At 44.9% G+C, this 17500-nt stretch overlaps 1 protein-coding gene across 1 annotated transcript in view; it reads left to right on the top strand.

The window, feature by feature from the left end:
• Nucleotides 1-17500, top strand: part of LOC135549478 (CUB and sushi domain-containing protein 1-like) — a 1027892-nt gene that overhangs the window by 166827 nt on the left and 843565 nt on the right. The window contains 2 exon segments of the mRNA XM_064979475.1: nt 11807-11875; nt 13778-13890. Of these exon segments, the coding sequence (XP_064835547.1) occupies nt 11807-11875; nt 13778-13890 (182 nt within the window).

Below are 17500 nucleotides of genomic sequence, written 5' to 3'. Positions count from 1 at the left end.
TAGTACCCAGGCTGGTTCTGTTATAGGGTAGTACCCAGGCTAGTCCTGTTATAGGGTAGTACCCAGGCTGGTTCTGTTATAGGGTAGTACCCAGGCTGGTTCTGTTATAGGGTAATACCCAGGCTAGTCCTGTTATAGGGTAGTACCCAGGCTAGTCCTGTTATAGGGTAGTACCCAGGCTGGTTCTGTTATAGGGTAGTACCCAGGCTGGTCCTGTTATAGGGTAATACCCAGGCTAGTCCTGTTATAGGGTAGTACCCAGGCTAGTCCTGTTATAGGGTAGTACCCAGGCTGGTTCTGTTATAGGGTAGTACCCAGGCTGGTCCTGTTATAGGGAGGTACCCAGGCTAGTCCTGTTATAGGGTAGTACCCAGGCTGGTTCTGTTATAGGGTAGTACCCAGGCTGGTTCTGTTATAGGGTAGTACCCAGGCTGGTCCTGTTATAGGGAGGTACCCAGGCTAGTCCTGTTATAGGGTAGTACTCAGGCTAGTCTTGTTATAGGGTAGTACCCAGGCTGGTTCTGTTATAGGGTAGTACCCAGGCTAGTCCTGTTATAGGGTAGTACCCAGGCTGGTTCTGTTATAGGGTAGTACCCAGGCTAGTCCTGTTATAGGGAGGTACCCAGGCTAGTCCTGTTATAGGGTAGTACCCAGGCTGGTTCTGTTATAGGGTAGTACCCAGGCTGGTTCTGTTATAGGGTAGTACCCAGGCTAGTCCTGTTATAGGGAGGTACCCAGGCTAGTCCTGTTATAGGGAGGTACCCAGGCTAGTCCTGTTATAGGGTAGTACCCAGGCTGGTTCTGTTATAGGGTAGTACCCAGGCTGGTTCTGTTATAGGGTAGTACCCAGGCTAGTCCTGTTATAGGGTAGTACCCAGGCTGGTTCTGTTATAGGGTAGTACCCAGGCTGGTTCTGTTATAAGGTAGTACCCAGGCTGGTTCTGTTATAGGGTAGTACCCAGGCTAGTCCTGTTATAGGGTAGTACCCAGGCTGTTTCTGTTATAGGGTAGTACCCAGGCTGGTTATGTTATAGGGTAGTACCCAGGCTGGTTCTGTTATAGGGTAGTACCCAGGCTGGTTCTGTTATAGGGTAGTACCCAGGCTGGTTCTGTTATAGGGAGGTACCCAGGCTAGTCCTGTTATAGGGTAATACCCAGGCTAGTCCTGTTATAGGGTAATACCCAGGCTGGTTCTGTTATAGGGTAGTACCCAGGCTAGTCCTGTTATAGGGTAGTACCCAGGCTGGTTCTGTTATAGGGTAGTACCCAGGCTGGTCCTGTTATAGGGAGGTACCCAGGCTAGTCCTGTTATAGGGTAGTACCCAGGCTGGTTCTGTTATAGGGTAGTACCCAGGCTGGTTCTGTTATAGGGTAGTACCCAGGCTAGTCCTGTTATAGGGTAGTACCCAGGCTAGTCCTGTTATAGGGAGGTACCCAGGCTAGTCCTGTTATAGGGTAGTACCCAGGCTGGTTCTGTTATAGGGTAGTACCCAGGCTGGTCCTGTTATAGGGGAGTACCCAGGCTGGTTCTGTTATAGGGTAGTACCCAGGCTAGTCCTGTTATAGGGAGGTACCCAGGCTAGTCCTGTTATAGGGTAATACCCAGGCTAGTCCTGTTATAGGGTAATACCCAGGCTGGTTCTGTTATAGGGTAGTACCCAGGCTAGTCCTGTTATAGGGTAGTACCCAGGCTGGTTCTGTTATAGGGTAGTACCCAGGCTGGTCCTGTTATAGGGAGGTACCCAGGCTAGTCCTGTTATAGGGTAGTACCCAGGCTGGTTCTGTTATAGGGTAGTACCCAGGCTGGTTCTGTTATAGGGTAGTACCCAGGCTAGTCCTGTTATAAGGTAGTACCCAGGCTGGTTCTGTTATAGGGTAGTACCCAGGCTAGTCCTGTTATAGGGTAGTACCCAGGCTGGTTCTGTTATAGGGTAGTACCCAGGCTGGTTCTGTTATAGGGTAATACCCAGGCTAGTCCTGTTATAGGGTAGTACCCAGGCTAGTCCTGTTATAGGGTAGTACCCAGGCTGGTTCTGTTATAGGGTAGTACCCAGGCTGGTCCTGTTATAGGGTAATACCCAGGCTAGTCCTGTTATAGGGTAGTACCCAGGCTAGTCCTGTTATAGGGTAGTACCCAGGCTGGTTCTGTTATAGGGTAGTACCCAGGCTGGTCCTGTTATAGGGAGGTACCCAGGCTAGTCCTGTTATAGGGTAGTACCCAGGCTGGTTCTGTTATAGGGTAGTACCCAGGCTGGTTCTGTTATAGGGTAGTACCCAGGCTGGTCCTGTTATAGGGAGGTACCCAGGCTAGTCCTGTTATAGGGTAGTACTCAGGCTAGTCTTGTTATAGGGTAGTACCCAGGCTGGTTCTGTTATAGGGTAGTACCCAGGCTAGTCCTGTTATAGGGTAGTACCCAGGCTGGTTCTGTTATAGGGTAGTACCCAGGCTAGTCCTGTTATAGGGAGGTACCCAGGCTAGTCCTGTTATAGGGTAGTACCCAGGCTGGTTCTGTTATAGGGTAGTACCCAGGCTGGTTCTGTTATAGGGTAGTACCCAGGCTAGTCCTGTTATAGGGAGGTACCCAGGCTAGTCCTGTTATAGGGAGGTACCCAGGCTAGTCCTGTTATAGGGTAGTACCCAGGCTGGTTCTGTTATAGGGTAGTACCCAGGCTGGTTCTGTTATAGGGTAGTACCCAGGCTAGTCCTGTTATAGGGTAGTACCCAGGCTGGTTCTGTTATAGGGTAGTACCCAGGCTGGTTCTGTTATAAGGTAGTACCCAGGCTGGTTCTGTTATAGGGTAGTACCCAGGCTAGTCCTGTTATAGGGTAGTACCCAGGCTGTTTCTGTTATAGGGTAGTACCCAGGCTGGTTATGTTATAGGGTAGTACCCAGGCTGGTTCTGTTATAGGGTAGTACCCAGGCTGGTTCTGTTATAGGGTAGTACCCAGGCTGGTTCTGTTATAGGGTAGTACCCAGGCTGGTTCCGTTATAGGGTAGTACCCAGGCTAGTCCTGTTATAGGGTAGTACCCAGGCTGGTTCTGTTATAGGGTAGTACCCAGGCTGGTTCTGTTATAAGGTAGTACCCAGGCTGGTTCTGTTATAAGGTAGTACCCAGGCTGGTTCTGTTATAGGGTAGCACCCAGGCTGGTTCTGTTATAGGGTAGTACCCAGGCTAGTCCTGTTATAGGGTAATACCCAGGCTGGTTCTGTTATAGGGTAGTACCCAGGCTAGTTCTGTTATAGGGTAGTACCCAGGCTGGTTCTGTTATAGGGTAGTACCCAGGCTGGTTCTGTTATAGGGTAGTACCCAGGCTGGTTCTGTTATAGGGTAGTACCCAGGCTAGTCCTGTTATAGGGTAGTACCCAGGCTAGTCCTGTTATAGGGTAGTACCCAGGCTGGTTCTGTTATAGGGTAGTACCCAGGCTGGTTCTGTTATAGTTAGGTACCCAGGCTAGTCCTGTTATAGGGTAATACCCAGGCTAGTCCTGTTATAGGGTAGTACCCAGGCTAGTCCTGTTATAGGGTAGTACCCAGGCTAGTCCTGTTATAGTTAGGTACCCAGGCTAGTCCTGTTATAGGGTAGTACCCAGGCTGGTTCTGTTATAGTTAGGTACCCAGGCTAGTCCTGTTATAGGGTAGTACCCAGGCTGGTTCTGTTATAGGGTAGTACCCAGGCTAGTCCTGTTATAGGGTAGTACCCAGGCTAGTCCTGTTATAGGGTAGTACCCAGGCTGGTTCTGTTATAGGGTAGTACCCAGGCTAGTCCTGTTATAGGGTAGTACCCAGGCTGGTCCTGTTATAGGGTAGTACCCAGGCTAGTCCTGTTATAGGGTAGTACCCAGGCTAGTCCTGTTATAGGGTAGTACCCAGGCTGGTTCTGTTATAAGGTAGTACCCAGGCTGGTTCTGTTATAAGGTAGTACCCAGGCTGGTTCTGTTATAAGGTAGTACCCAGGCTGGTTCTGTTATAGGGTAGTACCCAGGCTGGTTCTGTTAGAGGGTAGTACCCAGGCTGGTTCCGTTATAGGGTAGTACCCAGGCTAGTCCTGTTATAGGGTAGTACCCAGGCTGGTTCTGTTATAGGGTAGTACCCAGGCTAGTCCTGTTATAGGGTAGTACCCAGGCTAGTCCTGTTATAGGGTAGTACCCAGGCTGGTTCTGTTATAGGGTAGTACCCAGGCTGGTTCTGTTATAGGGTAGTACCCAGGCTAGTTCTGTTATAGGGTAATACCCAGGCTGGTCCTGTTATAGGGAGGTACCCAGGCTGGTTCTGTTATAGGGTAGTACCCAGGCTGGTTCTGTTATAGGGTAGTACCCAGGCTGGTTCTGTTATAGGGTAGTACCCAGGCTGGTTCTGTTATAGGGTAGTACCCAGGCTGGTTCTGTTATAGGGTAGTACCCAGGCTGGTTCTGTTATAGGGTAGTACCCAGGCTGGTTCTGTTATAGGGTAGTACCCAGGCTAGTTCTGTTATAGGGTAGTACCCAGGCTAGTTCTGTTATAGGGTAGTACCCAGGCTAGTCCTGTTATAGGGTAGTACCCAGGCTAGTTCTGTTATAGGGTAATACCCAGGCTAGTTCTGTTATAGGGAGGTACCCAGGCTGGTTCTGTTATAGGGTAGTACCCAGGCTAGTCCTGTTATAGGGTAGTACCCAGGCTAGTCCTGTTATAGGGAGGTACCCAGGCTAGTCCTGTTATAGGGTAGTACCCAGGCTAGTCCTGTTATAGGGAGGTACCCAGGCTGGTTCTGTTATAGGGTAATACCCAGGCTAGTTCTGTTATAGGGTAGTACCCAGGCTGGTTCTGTTATAGGGTAGTACCCAGGCTGGTTCTGTTATAGGGTAGTACCCAGGCTGGTTCTGTTATAGGGTAATACCCAGGCTGGTCCTGTTATAGTTAGGTACCCAGGCTGGTTCTGTTATAGGGTAGTACCCAGGCTAGTCCTGTTATAGGGTAATACCCAGGCTGGTTCTGTTATAGGGTAGTACCCAGGCTAGTCCTGTTATAGGGTAGTACCCAGGCTGGTTCTGTTATAGGGTAATACCCAGGCTGGTCCTGTTATAGGGTAGTACCCAGGCTAGTCCTGTTATAGGGTAATACCCAGGCTAGTCCTGTTATAGGGTAGTACCCAGGCTGGTCCTGTTATAGGGTAGTACCCAGGCTAGTCCTGTTATAGGGTAGTACCCAGGCTGGTTCTGTTATAGGGTAGTACCCAGGCTAGTCCTGTTATAAGGTAATACCCAGGCTGGTTCTGTTATAAGGGAGGTACCCAGGCTAGTTCTGTTATAGGGTAGTACCCAGGCTAGTTCTGTTATAGGGTAATACCCAGGCTGGTTCTGTTATAGGGTAATACCCAGGCTAGTCCTGTTATAGGGTAGTACCCAGGCTGGTTCTCTTATAGGGTAGTACCCAGGCTAGTCCTGTTATAGGGTAGTACCCAGGCTGGTTCTGTTATAGGGTAGTACCCAGGCTAGTCCTGTTATAGGGTAGTACCCAGGCTAGTCCTGTTATAGGGTAGTACCCAGGCTGGTTCTGTTATAGGGTAGTACCCAGGCTAGTCCTGTTATAGGGTAGTACCCAGGCTGGTTCTGTTATAGGGTAGTACCCAGGCTGGTCCTGTTATAGGGTAGTACCCAGGCTGGTTCTGTTATAGGGTAGTACCCAGGCTAGTCCTGTTATAGGGTAGTACCCAGGCTGGTTCTGTTATAGGGAGGTACCCAGGCTAGTCATTTTATAGGGTAGTACCCAGGCTAGTTCTGTTATAGGGTAGTACCCAGGCTGGTTCTGTTATAGGGTAGTACCCAGGCTGGTTCTGTTATAGCGTAATACCCAGGCTGGTTCTGTTATAGGGTAGTACCCAGGCTAGTCCTGTTATAGGGTAATACCCAGGCTGGTTCTGTTATAGGGTAGTACCCAGGCTAGTTCTGTTATAGGGTAGTACCCAGGCTAGTCCTGTTATAAGGTAATACCCAGGCTGGTTCTGTTATAAGGTAGTACCCAGGCTAGTTCTGTTATAGGGTAGTACCCAGGCTAGTCCTGTTATAAGGTAATACCCAGGCTGGTTCTGTTATAAGGTAGTACCCAGGCTAGTTCTGTTATAGGGTAGTACCCAGGCTAGTCCTGTTATAGGGTAGTACCCAGGCTAGTCCTGTTATAAGGTAGTACCCAGGCTGGTTCTGTTATAAGGTAGTACCCAGGCTAGTTCTGTTATAGGGTAGTACCCAGGCTGGTCCTGTTATAGGGTAGTACCCAGGCTAGTCCTGTATTATTCTAGAAAGGGGATTATTACGGATCCTCTTGGCTCCAATGAGTTTTCTCCATTTATCCCACAATTCCACTCCTCACACACAACCTCACTGCGCTGCCGAATTTAATTGGACCACTGAAATAATTCTTACCTAATACGGAGGAGACTTGTTATTTTCATCTAACCTTCATCTATCTATAACAAACTGTGTAGAACATAAAGTGAAGAGCAACTTTGTTGTGTTGACTAGTCCTGTATTATTCTGGACTGGTTCTGTGTTGTGTTGACTAGTCCTGTATTATTCTGGACTGGTTCTGTGTTGTGTTGACTAGTCCTGTATTATTCTGGACTGGTTCTGTGTTGTGTTGACTAGTCCTGTATTATTCTGGACTGGTTCTGTGTTGTGTTGACTAGTCCTGTATTATTCTGGACTGGTTCTGTGTTGTGTTGACTAGTCCTGTATTACTCTGGACTGGTTCTGTGTTGTGTTGACTAGTCCTGTATTATTCTGGACTGGTTCTGTGTTGTGTTGACTAGTCCTGTATTATTCTGGACTGGTTCTGTGTTGTGTTGACTAGTCCTGTATTTCTCTGGAATGGTTCTGTGTTGTGTTGACTAGTCCTGTATTATTCTGGACTGGTTCTGTGTTGTGTTGACTAGTCCTGTATTATTCTGGACTGGTTCTGTGTTGTGTTGACTTGTCCTGTATTATTCTGGACTTGTTCTGTGTTGTGTTGACTAGTCCTGTATTACTCTGGACTGGTTCTGTGTTGTGTTGACTAGTCCTGTATTATTATGGACTGGTTCTGTGTTGTGTTGACTAGTCCTGTATTATTCTGGACTGGTTCTGTGTTGTGTTGACTAGTCCTGTATTATTCTGGACTGGTTCTGTGTTGTGTTGACTAGTCCTGTATTATTCTGGACTGGTTCTGTGTTGTGTTGACTAGTCCTGTATTATTCTGGACTGGTTCTGTGTTGTGTTGACTAGTCCTGTATTATTCTGGACTGGTTCTGTGTTGTGTTGACTAGTCCTGTATTATTCTGGACTGGTTCTGTGTTGTGTTGACTAGTCCTGTATTACTCTGGACTGGTTCTGTGTTGTGTTGAGTAGTCCTGTATTACTCTGGACTGGTTCTGTGTTGTGTTGACTAGTCCTGTATTACTCTGGACTGGTTCTGTGTTGTGTTGACTAGTCCTGAATTATTCTGGTGTAACGGCGTTCTTCTTTTGTTGAAAGAAAGTCGGACCGAAATGCAGCGTGTAAGTTACTCATATTTAGTAGGAAGACAAACGAACGAACTATACACGAATAACTGATAAATACAAAAAACAACAAACAGAACGTGAAACCTATTACAGCCTGACTGGTGCACACTACACAGAGACAGGAACAATCACCCACGAAATGCAAAGCGAAAACCAGGCAACCTAAATACGGTTCCCAATCAGCGACAACGAGAATCACCTGACTCTGATTGAGAACCGCCTCAGGCAGCCAAACCTATTTAACACAAACCCCTAATCATCTACAATCCCAAACACTACAAACCCCAATACGAGAAATACAATACAATAAACCCATGTCACACCCTGGTCTAACCAAATATATAACGAAAACACAAAATACAATGACCAAGGCGTGACAGAACCCCCCCCCCCCTAAGGTGCGGACTCCCGAACGCACCTCAAAACCATAGGGAGGGTCCGGGTGGGCGTCTGTCCATGGTGGCGGTTCCGGCTCCGGACGTGGACCCCACTTCATAAATGTCATTGTTCCTCCCCTTCGCGTCCATGGATAATCCACCCTAACCGCCGACCATGGCCGAATAGTCCTCACCCAGAACCCTACATAACAGAGGAGCAGCTCGTGACTGAGGGGTTCTTGGGACTGAGGCAGCTCGGGACTGAGGCAGCTCGGGACTGAGGCTGCTCGGGACTGAGGCAGCTCGGGACTGAGGGGCAGCTCGGGACTGAGGGGCAGCTCGGGACTGAGAGGCAGCCCAGTACTGAGAAGAAGCCCAGTACTGAGATGAAGCCCAGCCAGGCGGTTGAATCCGGCAGATCCTGGCTGACTGGCGGATCCTGGCTGACTGGCGGATCCTGGCTGACTGGCGGATCCTGGCTGACTGGCGGATCCTGGCTGACTGGCGGATCCTGGCTGACTGGCGGATCCTGGCTGACTGGCGGATCCTGGCTGACTGGCGGATCCTGGCGGATCCTGACTGAATCATATTGTATTCGTCACATGCTTCTAAATGTGAAACTAACAGTGAAATGCTTACTTACAGTCTATGACTTGGGTGGCTGGAGTCCTGTGACACCACCTGGTATACAGACCCCCCCTCCTCTCTCCCACCCCCCACTGCATTGGAGAATTAAATTGGCTTTTTCCAAGTCAATTTGTGGTCAGTTATGGCTAGTTCCATAAACATGTCTTCATCATTCAACTGTCTGGACACTTTCCAAGACAATCCGGGAGGAGCGGGAGAGTAAGTAACTGTATGAGTGTGTGTGTGTGTGTGTGTGTGTGTGTGTGTGTGTGTGTGTGTGTGTGTGTGTGTGTGTGTGTGTGTGTGTGCGTGTGTGTGTGTGTGTGTGTGTGTGTGTGTGTGTGTGTGTGTACACATCTGTGTGTGTGTGTGTGTGTGTGTGTGTTAGGTGTGTTTTTGTGTGCATGTGTGTGTGTGCGTGTGTACACATCTGTGTGTGTGTGTGTGTTAGGTGTGTGTTTGTGTGTAAGGGTTAGGTGTGTGTTTCTGTGTATGTATTAGGTGTGTGTATGTGTACACATCTGTGTGTGTGCTAACTAATACAAAGTGCTACATGACTAAAGGTCCCTCTAGTCTCTCTATCCTACAAGACAAAATGTTCATCGAGCCTCTCTCTCTTCACTTATAGAGCTGTGTGTGTATGTGTGTGTGTGTGTGTGTGTGTGTGTGTGTGTGTGTGTGTGTGTCTGCGTGTGTGTGTGTGGGTGTATGTGTTTGACGGTCATGGCGTGTGTGTGTGCGTGTGCGTGTGGGTGTGTGTGTGTCTGTGTGTGTGTGTGTGTGTGTGTGTGAGAGACGGTCATGGCGTGTGTGTGTGCGTGTGCGTGTGCGCGCGCGTGTGTGTGCGTGTGTGTGTGTGTGTGTGTGTGTGTGTGTGTGTGTGTGTGTGTGTGTGTGTGTGTGAGAGAGAGACGGTCATGGCGTGTGTGTGTGTGTGTGAGACAGTGCTGTTGTTTTGTTGCTAGTGGAGAGTGACTGAAGAGTTGAGAGCGCGAAATAAAAGCCTTGAACGTGTCTGATGTTAGCATTGCCCAGGGCTCTCAGGCTTCAGAGGACGACCCCTACGGGGTCACAGGTCAGGCCAGGGAAATGTGTACATCTCTCTCTCTCTCTCGTCACTGGACGCTTGAAGTTGTGTGACATTTCCTAAAAAGTTTTTTTTTTCAGCTTTGTTGAAATAGAAGCCATCTATCCCCAATAGAAGTATATCTACAGAGGGCTATAGCATAAAACGTAGCACCACCTATACTCTACTGCAGTATTGCCAACCTCTCCACAGGAGCCCAAGGCCGTTCCATATACTTCAAATCTTTCAGAACACCTGATGTAACTGGTCAAGGGGCGGGGGGGGGGGGGGTGTTACGAGATGTTTAAAATCAACAGCTCTATAGACAGGTTATTTAAAGTGTCTCTCAATAATTTCTATGAATTTCCTTCCAATAACTATATTATGAAATGGGAGGTGTGAATCTTGGTTGCTGATAGGTTCATATGTTGGAGTCTTAATTCCAGGCAGGAAATTCATCAACTTCCTCTCCCTCGGGGTAAAACGTTTTTACTCATGATTGTTCTGCTTCTATTTGGTTGACAGCACTTATTATTATTGTTATTGTTATTAACTTGCCAGTCTGCCTCAAGTAAAATAAAATAAAATATTGCCCAGTAAATACCAGTAAATACCTAAGTTCCTTTTTTATGTCTCTATTTTAGGTTGGTCAGGGCGTGACTTGGGGTGGGCATTCTATGTTTTGGTTCTGTGTGTTATATTTCTAGGTGTTTGGCCTGGTATGGTTCCCAATCAGAGGCGGCTGTCAATCGTTGTCTCTGATTGAGAACCATACTTAGGCAGCCTGTTTTCCCACTTTTGTTTGTGGTTGTTTTCCGTTTCAGTGTCTGCACCATACAGGACTGTCTATACACACCATCCTATATAACTACTGTCTATACACACCATCCTATATAACTACTGTCTATACACACAATCCTATATAACTACTGTCTATACACACAATCCTATATAACTACTGTCTATACACACCATCCTATATAACTACTGTCTATACACACAATCCTATAAAACTACTGTCTATACACACAATCCTATATAACTACTGTCTATACACACAATCCTATATAACTACTGTCTATACACACCATCCTATATAACTACTGTCTATACACACCATCCTATATAACTACTGTCTATACACACAATCCTATATAACTACTGTCTATACACACAATCCTATTATAACTACTGTCTATACACACAATCCTATATAACTACTGTCTATAAACACCATCCTATATAACTACTGTCTATACACACAATCCTATATAACTACTGTCTATACACACAATCCTATATAACTACTGTCTATACACACAATCCTATTATAACTACTGTCTATACACACAATCCTATATAACTACTGTCTATACACACCATCCTATACAACTACTGTCTATACACATCATCCTATATAACTACAGTCTATACACACCATCCTACATAACTACTGTCTATACAGTCTATACACACCATCCTATATAACTACTGTCTATACACACCATCCTATATAACTGTCTATACACACCATCCTATATAACTACTGTCTAAACACACCTATATAACTACTGTCTATACACACCATCCTATTATAACTACTGTCTATACAGGTGCTTCTCGTTGTCGCTGATTGGGAACCGTATTTAGGTAGCCTGTTTTTCGCCTTGTATTTCGTGGGTGATTGTTCCTGTCTCTGTGTAGGTTGCACCAGTCAGGCTGTATTAGGTTTCGTTCTGTTTTTTTTTTTTTTGTATTTATTAGTTTTTCGTGTTAGTTCGTTCGTTTTGTCTTCACTTAATAAACATGAGTAACTTACACGCTGCATTTCGGTCCGACTCTCCTTCAACAACAAAAGAACGCCATTACACATATTCTGTCCGTGATGTGTAGATGTACAGTACCAGTCAAACGTTTGGGCAGACTTATTCATCCAAGGGTTTGGGTGAGTATGTGACAATCTCATGAAGCTGGTTGAGAGATTGCCAAGACTGTGGGAAGGTGTCATCAAGGCCAAGCGTGTCTACTTTGATGCATCCAATTAAATATATGTTGATTTGTTGAACGCTTGTTTGGTTACTACATGATTCCGTATGTGTTACTTCATCATTTTGATGTCTTTGCTATTATTCTACATGGTAGAAGTAAAACCCTGCAATGAGTAGGTGTGTCAACCTTTGACTGATACAGTATATATACACTGAGTGTACAAAAACATTAGGGACAACTTCCTAATATTGAGTTGCATCCCCCTTTTGCCCTCAGAACAGCCTCAATTCATCAGGACAAGGTGGCAAAGCGTTCCACAGCGATGCTGGCCCATGTTGACGCCAATGCTGCTCACAGTTGTCAAATTTGGGTGGTGGACCGTTCTTGATAAAGACAGGAAACTGTTGATCGTGATAAACCCAGCAGCATTGCAGTTCTTGACACACTCAAACCGGTGTGCCTGGTACATACTACCATACCCCGTTCAAAGGCACTTAAATATTTTGTCTTGCCCTTTCGCCCTCTGAATGGCACACATACACAATCCATTTCTCTATTGTCTCAAGGCTTAAAAATCCTTCTTTAACCTGTCTCCTCCCCTTCATCTACACTGATTGAAGTGGATTTAACAAGTGACATCAATAAGGGATCATAGCTTTCACCTGGATTCACCTGGTCAGACTCAGTCCTGTATGTGTACATATTTATATTCCGCACTCTGACATGTCGTTCTGATATCTCTTAATTTCTTTATTTTTATTTGGGATATTTGTGTGTATTGATATTACTGCACTGTTAGTGCTAGAAACATTACCATAACACTGTATGGCAGGGTAGCCTAGTGGTTAGAGTGTTGGACTAGTAACCGGAAGGTTGCAAGTTCAAATCCCCGAGTTGACAAGGTACAAATCTGTCGTTCTGCCCCTGAACAGGCAGTTAATCCACTGTTCCTTGGCCATCATTGAAAATAAGAGTTTTTTCTTCATTGACTTGCCTAGTTAAATGAAGGTAAAATAAAAATAAATAAAAAATACCTGGGCTAACATATACAAAATATGTGTTCACAACCAATAAAATGTTATTTAAATTTTGATTTGATTTCTTTGCTACATGTGTTTGCCAACTGTCGAGCCAAGCTGGTTCATTGAACTCTGCCTTTGTGTTGTACGATGGTTAATCTGACCTGAGAAAGGACGCACTTGCTGCTGCTAGTACCATCACCAGTTGTTTTTGTTTGTTAGCCTGTTAGTTGAGCGCTTACTGTCTGGGCCCATTACATATCTCACAGCAGATACAGACATCTCATCTGTTTCTAGACAAACACTTAGAGACTGCTGATCTAGGACTAGACAAACACTTAGAGACTGCTGATCTAGGACTAGACAAACAAATACAGACTGCTGATCTAGGACTAGACAAACACTTAGAGACTGCTGATCTAGGACTAGACAAACACTTACAGACTGCTGATCTAGTATTAGACAAATACTTAGAGACTGCTGATCTAGGACTAGACAAAAACTTAGAGACTGCTGATCTAGGACTAGACAAACAAATACAGACTGCTGATCTAGTATTAGACAAATACTTAGAGACTGCTGATCTAGGACTAGACAAAAACTTAGAGACTGCTGATCTAGGACTAGACAAACACTTAGAGACTGCTGATCTGTTTCTAGACAAACACTTACAGAGTGCTGATCTAGGACTAGACAAACACTTAGAGACTGCTGATCTGTTTCTAGACAAACACTTAGAGACTGCTGATCTAGGACTAGACAAACACTTAGAGACTGCTGATCTAGGACTAGACAAACACCTAGAGACTGCTGATCTAGGACTAGACAAACACTTAGAGACTGCTGATCTGTTTCTAGACAAACACTTACAGAGTGCTGATCTAGCACAAGACAAACACTTACAGAGTGCTGATCTTGGACTAGACAAACACTTAGAGACTGCTGATCTAGGACTAGACAAACACTTAGAGACTGCTGATCTGTTTCTAGACAAACACCTAGAGACTGCTGATCTGTTTCTAGACAAACACTTAGAGACTGCTGATCTGTTTCTAGACAAACACTGAGAGACTGCTGATCTGTTTCTAGACAAACACTGAGAGACTGCTGATCTTGGACTAGACAAAAACTTACAGACTGCATTTTGTTATTCACTGAATATACCTATCTCTCTGATTCCATAGGTTGACGGGGTTCCAGCTGCCGTCGCCCATAGTGAGCACAGGACCAAGCCTCACACTGTGGCTGCTGACAGACTACGCTGTCAGTGGACAAGGCTTCAAGGCCGTCTATGAAGGTACGATACTGTACATTACATAAATGAAGTCTTACAAATCTATGACGGTAACATACTGCCTGTATGTGCGTCTCTCTCTCTCTCTCTCACTGACTTTAATGATCTCACTATATATCTCTGCCGTTAATCTTCCTCCTTCTCCCTCTGTATCTGTCTGTGAGTAGTCCATTACTGAATCCATTGACTTCTCATTCCCCTCTGAACACTTCCCATCATACAGAGAATATACTGTAGCCTGCTGTACTCTCCACCTCGATTAGCATACTCGCTACAGCACGGTATATTATCAGTGTGCATTAGGCTAATTGTATTTATATGCATGGTTTGACTTCCCCAGCATGGATGGTAGCCTGGATGGTTAACTGTTGCGGTAGCTAGCTGGCACGATGGGATGGTTCACCTCACTAGGCTACGTGTGTGCATTTGTGTGTGTGTACCTGCGTGTGCGTGTGTGCCTGCGTGTGTGTGTGCCTGCGTGTGTGTGTGCTGTGTATGTGTATGCCTGCGTGTGCTTGTGTGCCTGTGTGTGTGTGTGTTTGTGCGTGTGTGTGTGTGTGTGTGTGTGTGTGTGTGTGTGTGTGTGTGTGTGTGTGTGTGTGTGTGTGTGTGTGTGTGTGTGTGTGTGTGTGTGTGTGTGGGTGTGTGTGTGTGTGTGTGTGTGTGTGTGTGTGTGTGTGTGTGTGTGTGTGTGTGTGTGTGTGTGTGTGTGTGTGTGTGTGTGTGTGTGTGTGTGTGTGGTTCACCGTGCTAGTCTAGGGCTCCTTGTGGAACATGATCCTGGGTTTCTATTCTAGGCGAGTCAATCAATCATTGACATGGAATAACGGGAATAACTTTCATTCTTCACCACCTGTAGAGCTGATTCAGGTATCCTGATGTGCATCATGGTGTGTTGTTTTGGTGGTTCCAGGGTTCTGCTGTTTCAGGGTTCCACGGTTCCATGGTTCCAGGTTTCTATGGTCCCAGGGTTCCTTGGTTCTAGGGTTCTATGGTTCAAGGTGAATTCGGACATCTAACTATGTTATGCTATCCAGATATTTCACGATGGAACAATGGGGGAATGTTCTTCATTCTTCATCTCTTACGGGGTTCATTTAGTCTTATCAAGTCTTTTCTTGTTCCTGACTGGTTGGATGTGCTGTACCTGGTCACTGATATTCTTGTCCATATGATTCTTGACCTTTGTGTGAAACTTCAAAGGTCATATCATGACTGTTGTAGACTTGTTTCCCACGTCCTCTTCCTTAATGAATGCTATTAGAGATGGACAAGGCAATGGACGATTTGATAGGTGAAGAGGTTTTATTGGTATGGAAGATATGATAGGTGAAGAGGTTTAATTGGTATGGACGATTTGATAGGTGAAGAGGTTTTATTGGTATGGAAGATATGATAGGTGAAGAGGTTTTATTGGTATAGAAGATATGATAGGTGAAGAGGTTTTATTGGTATGGACGATTTGATAGGTGAAGAGGTTTTATTGGTATAGAAGATATGATAGATGAAGAGGTTTTATTGGTATAGAAGATTTGATAGGTGAAGAGGTTTTATTGGTATGGAAGATATGATAGGTGAAGAGGTTTTATTGGTATGGACGATATGATAGGTGAAGAGGTTTTATTGGTATAGAAGATATGATAGGTGAAGAGGTTTTATTGGTATGGAAGATATGATAGGTGAAGAGGTTTTATTGGTATGGACGATATGATAGGTGAAGAGGTTTTAATTGTATGGACGATTTGATAGGTGAAGAGGTTTTATTGGTATAGAAGATATGATAGATGAAGAGGTTTTATTGGTATGGAAGATATGATAGGTGAAGAGGTTTTATTGGTATGGAAGATATGATAGGTGAAGAGGTTTTATTGGCACGGGAAACATATGTTAATTAACATTAACAAAGCAATTGAAGTAGATAATTAACAAAAGTGAAATAAACAATAAAAATGAACAGTGAACACTACATTTAAAATGTCATATTATGTACATATACAGTGTAGAAACAATGTTAAAATGGTACGAATCGGAAAATAACTAAACATAAATATGGGTTGCATTTACAATGGTGTTTGTTCTTCACTGGTTGCCCTTTTCTTGTGGCAACAGGTCACAAATCTTGCTGATGTGTTTCCCACTGTGGTATTTCACCCAGTAGATATGGGAGTTTATCAAAATTGGATTTGTTTTCGAATTCTTTGTGGATCTGTGTAATCTGAGGGAAGTATGTCAACAGAGATGTATGATTTATAAATTGCATATTAACGTGTAACGGTTTCCTTGAGTTGAACGGACCAAAATGCAGCGTGGTTACTTGTATACATCTTTTATTAATAAAGGAAAACACAAACAGTATTCAAAAACAATAACCGTCAAAAAACCTAAACAGCCCTATCTGGTGCAAACAAACACAAAAACAGGAACAATCACCCAAAAACCCCAACACCAAACATGCTACCTAAATACGGTTCCCAATCAGAGACAATGACTAACACCTGCCTCTGATTGAGAACCATATCAGGCCAAACACAGAAACAGACAAACTAGACACACAACATAGAATGCCCGCTCAGATCACACCCTGACAAAACAAAATATATAAACATATAAAGCAAACTATGGGTGTGACAATATGGGAGTTCATCAATATCGTTTTTTTTTTAATTCTTTGTGGATCTTTGAAATCTGAGGGAAATATGTCTCTCTAATATGGTCATACATTGGGCAGGAGGTTAGGAAGTGTTTCCACCTCATTTTGTGGGCAGTGAGCACATAGCCTGTCTTCTCTTGAGAGCCAGGTCTGCCTACGGCGGCCTTTCTCAATAGCAAGGCTATGCTCACTGAGTCTGTACATAGTCAAAGCTTTCCTTAATTTTGGGTCAGTCACAGTGGTCAGGTATTCTGCCGCTGTGTACTCTCTGCGTAGGGCCAAATAGCATTCTAGTTGGCTCAGTTTTAATTCTTTCCAATGTGTCAAGTAAGTATCTTTTCGTTTTCTCATGATTTGGTTGGGTCTAATTGTGCTGCTGTCCTGGGGCTCTGTAGGGTGTGTTTGTGTTTGTGAACAGAGCCCCAGGACCAGCTTGCTTAGGGGACTCTTCTCCAGGTTCATCTCTCTGTAGGTGATGGCTTTGTTATGGAAGGTTTGGGAATTGCTTCCTTTTAGGTGGTTATAGAATTTAACAGCTCTTTTCTGGATTTTGATAAATAGTGGGTATCGGCCTAATTCTGCTCTGCATGCATTATTTGGTGTTCTACGTTGTACACGGAGGATATTTTTGCAGAATTCTGCGTGCAGAGTCTCAATTTGGTGTTTGTCCCATTTTGTGAAGTCTTGGTTGGTGAGCGGACCCCAGACCTCACAACCATAAAGAGCAATGGGCTCTATGACTGATTCAAGTATTTTTAGCCAAATCCTAATTGGTATGTTGAAATTTATGTTCCTTTTGATGGCATAGAATGCCCTTCTTGCCTTGTCTCTCAGATCGTTCACAGCTTTGTGGAAGTTACCTGTGGTGCTGATGTTTAGGCCAAGGTATGTATAGTTTTTTTGTGTGCTCTAGGGCAACAGTGTCTAGATGGAATTTGTATTACTCTCTCTACTCTCTCTCTA

This window comes from Oncorhynchus masou, chromosome 12 (genome assembly GCF_036934945.1).
Source record: "Oncorhynchus masou masou isolate Uvic2021 chromosome 12, UVic_Omas_1.1, whole genome shotgun sequence".
NCBI classification, from domain to species: domain Eukaryota; kingdom Metazoa; phylum Chordata; class Actinopteri; order Salmoniformes; family Salmonidae; genus Oncorhynchus; species Oncorhynchus masou.
The sequence above is the reverse complement of the archived record's forward strand: the minus strand, read 5'-3'. Positions and strand labels throughout refer to the sequence as shown.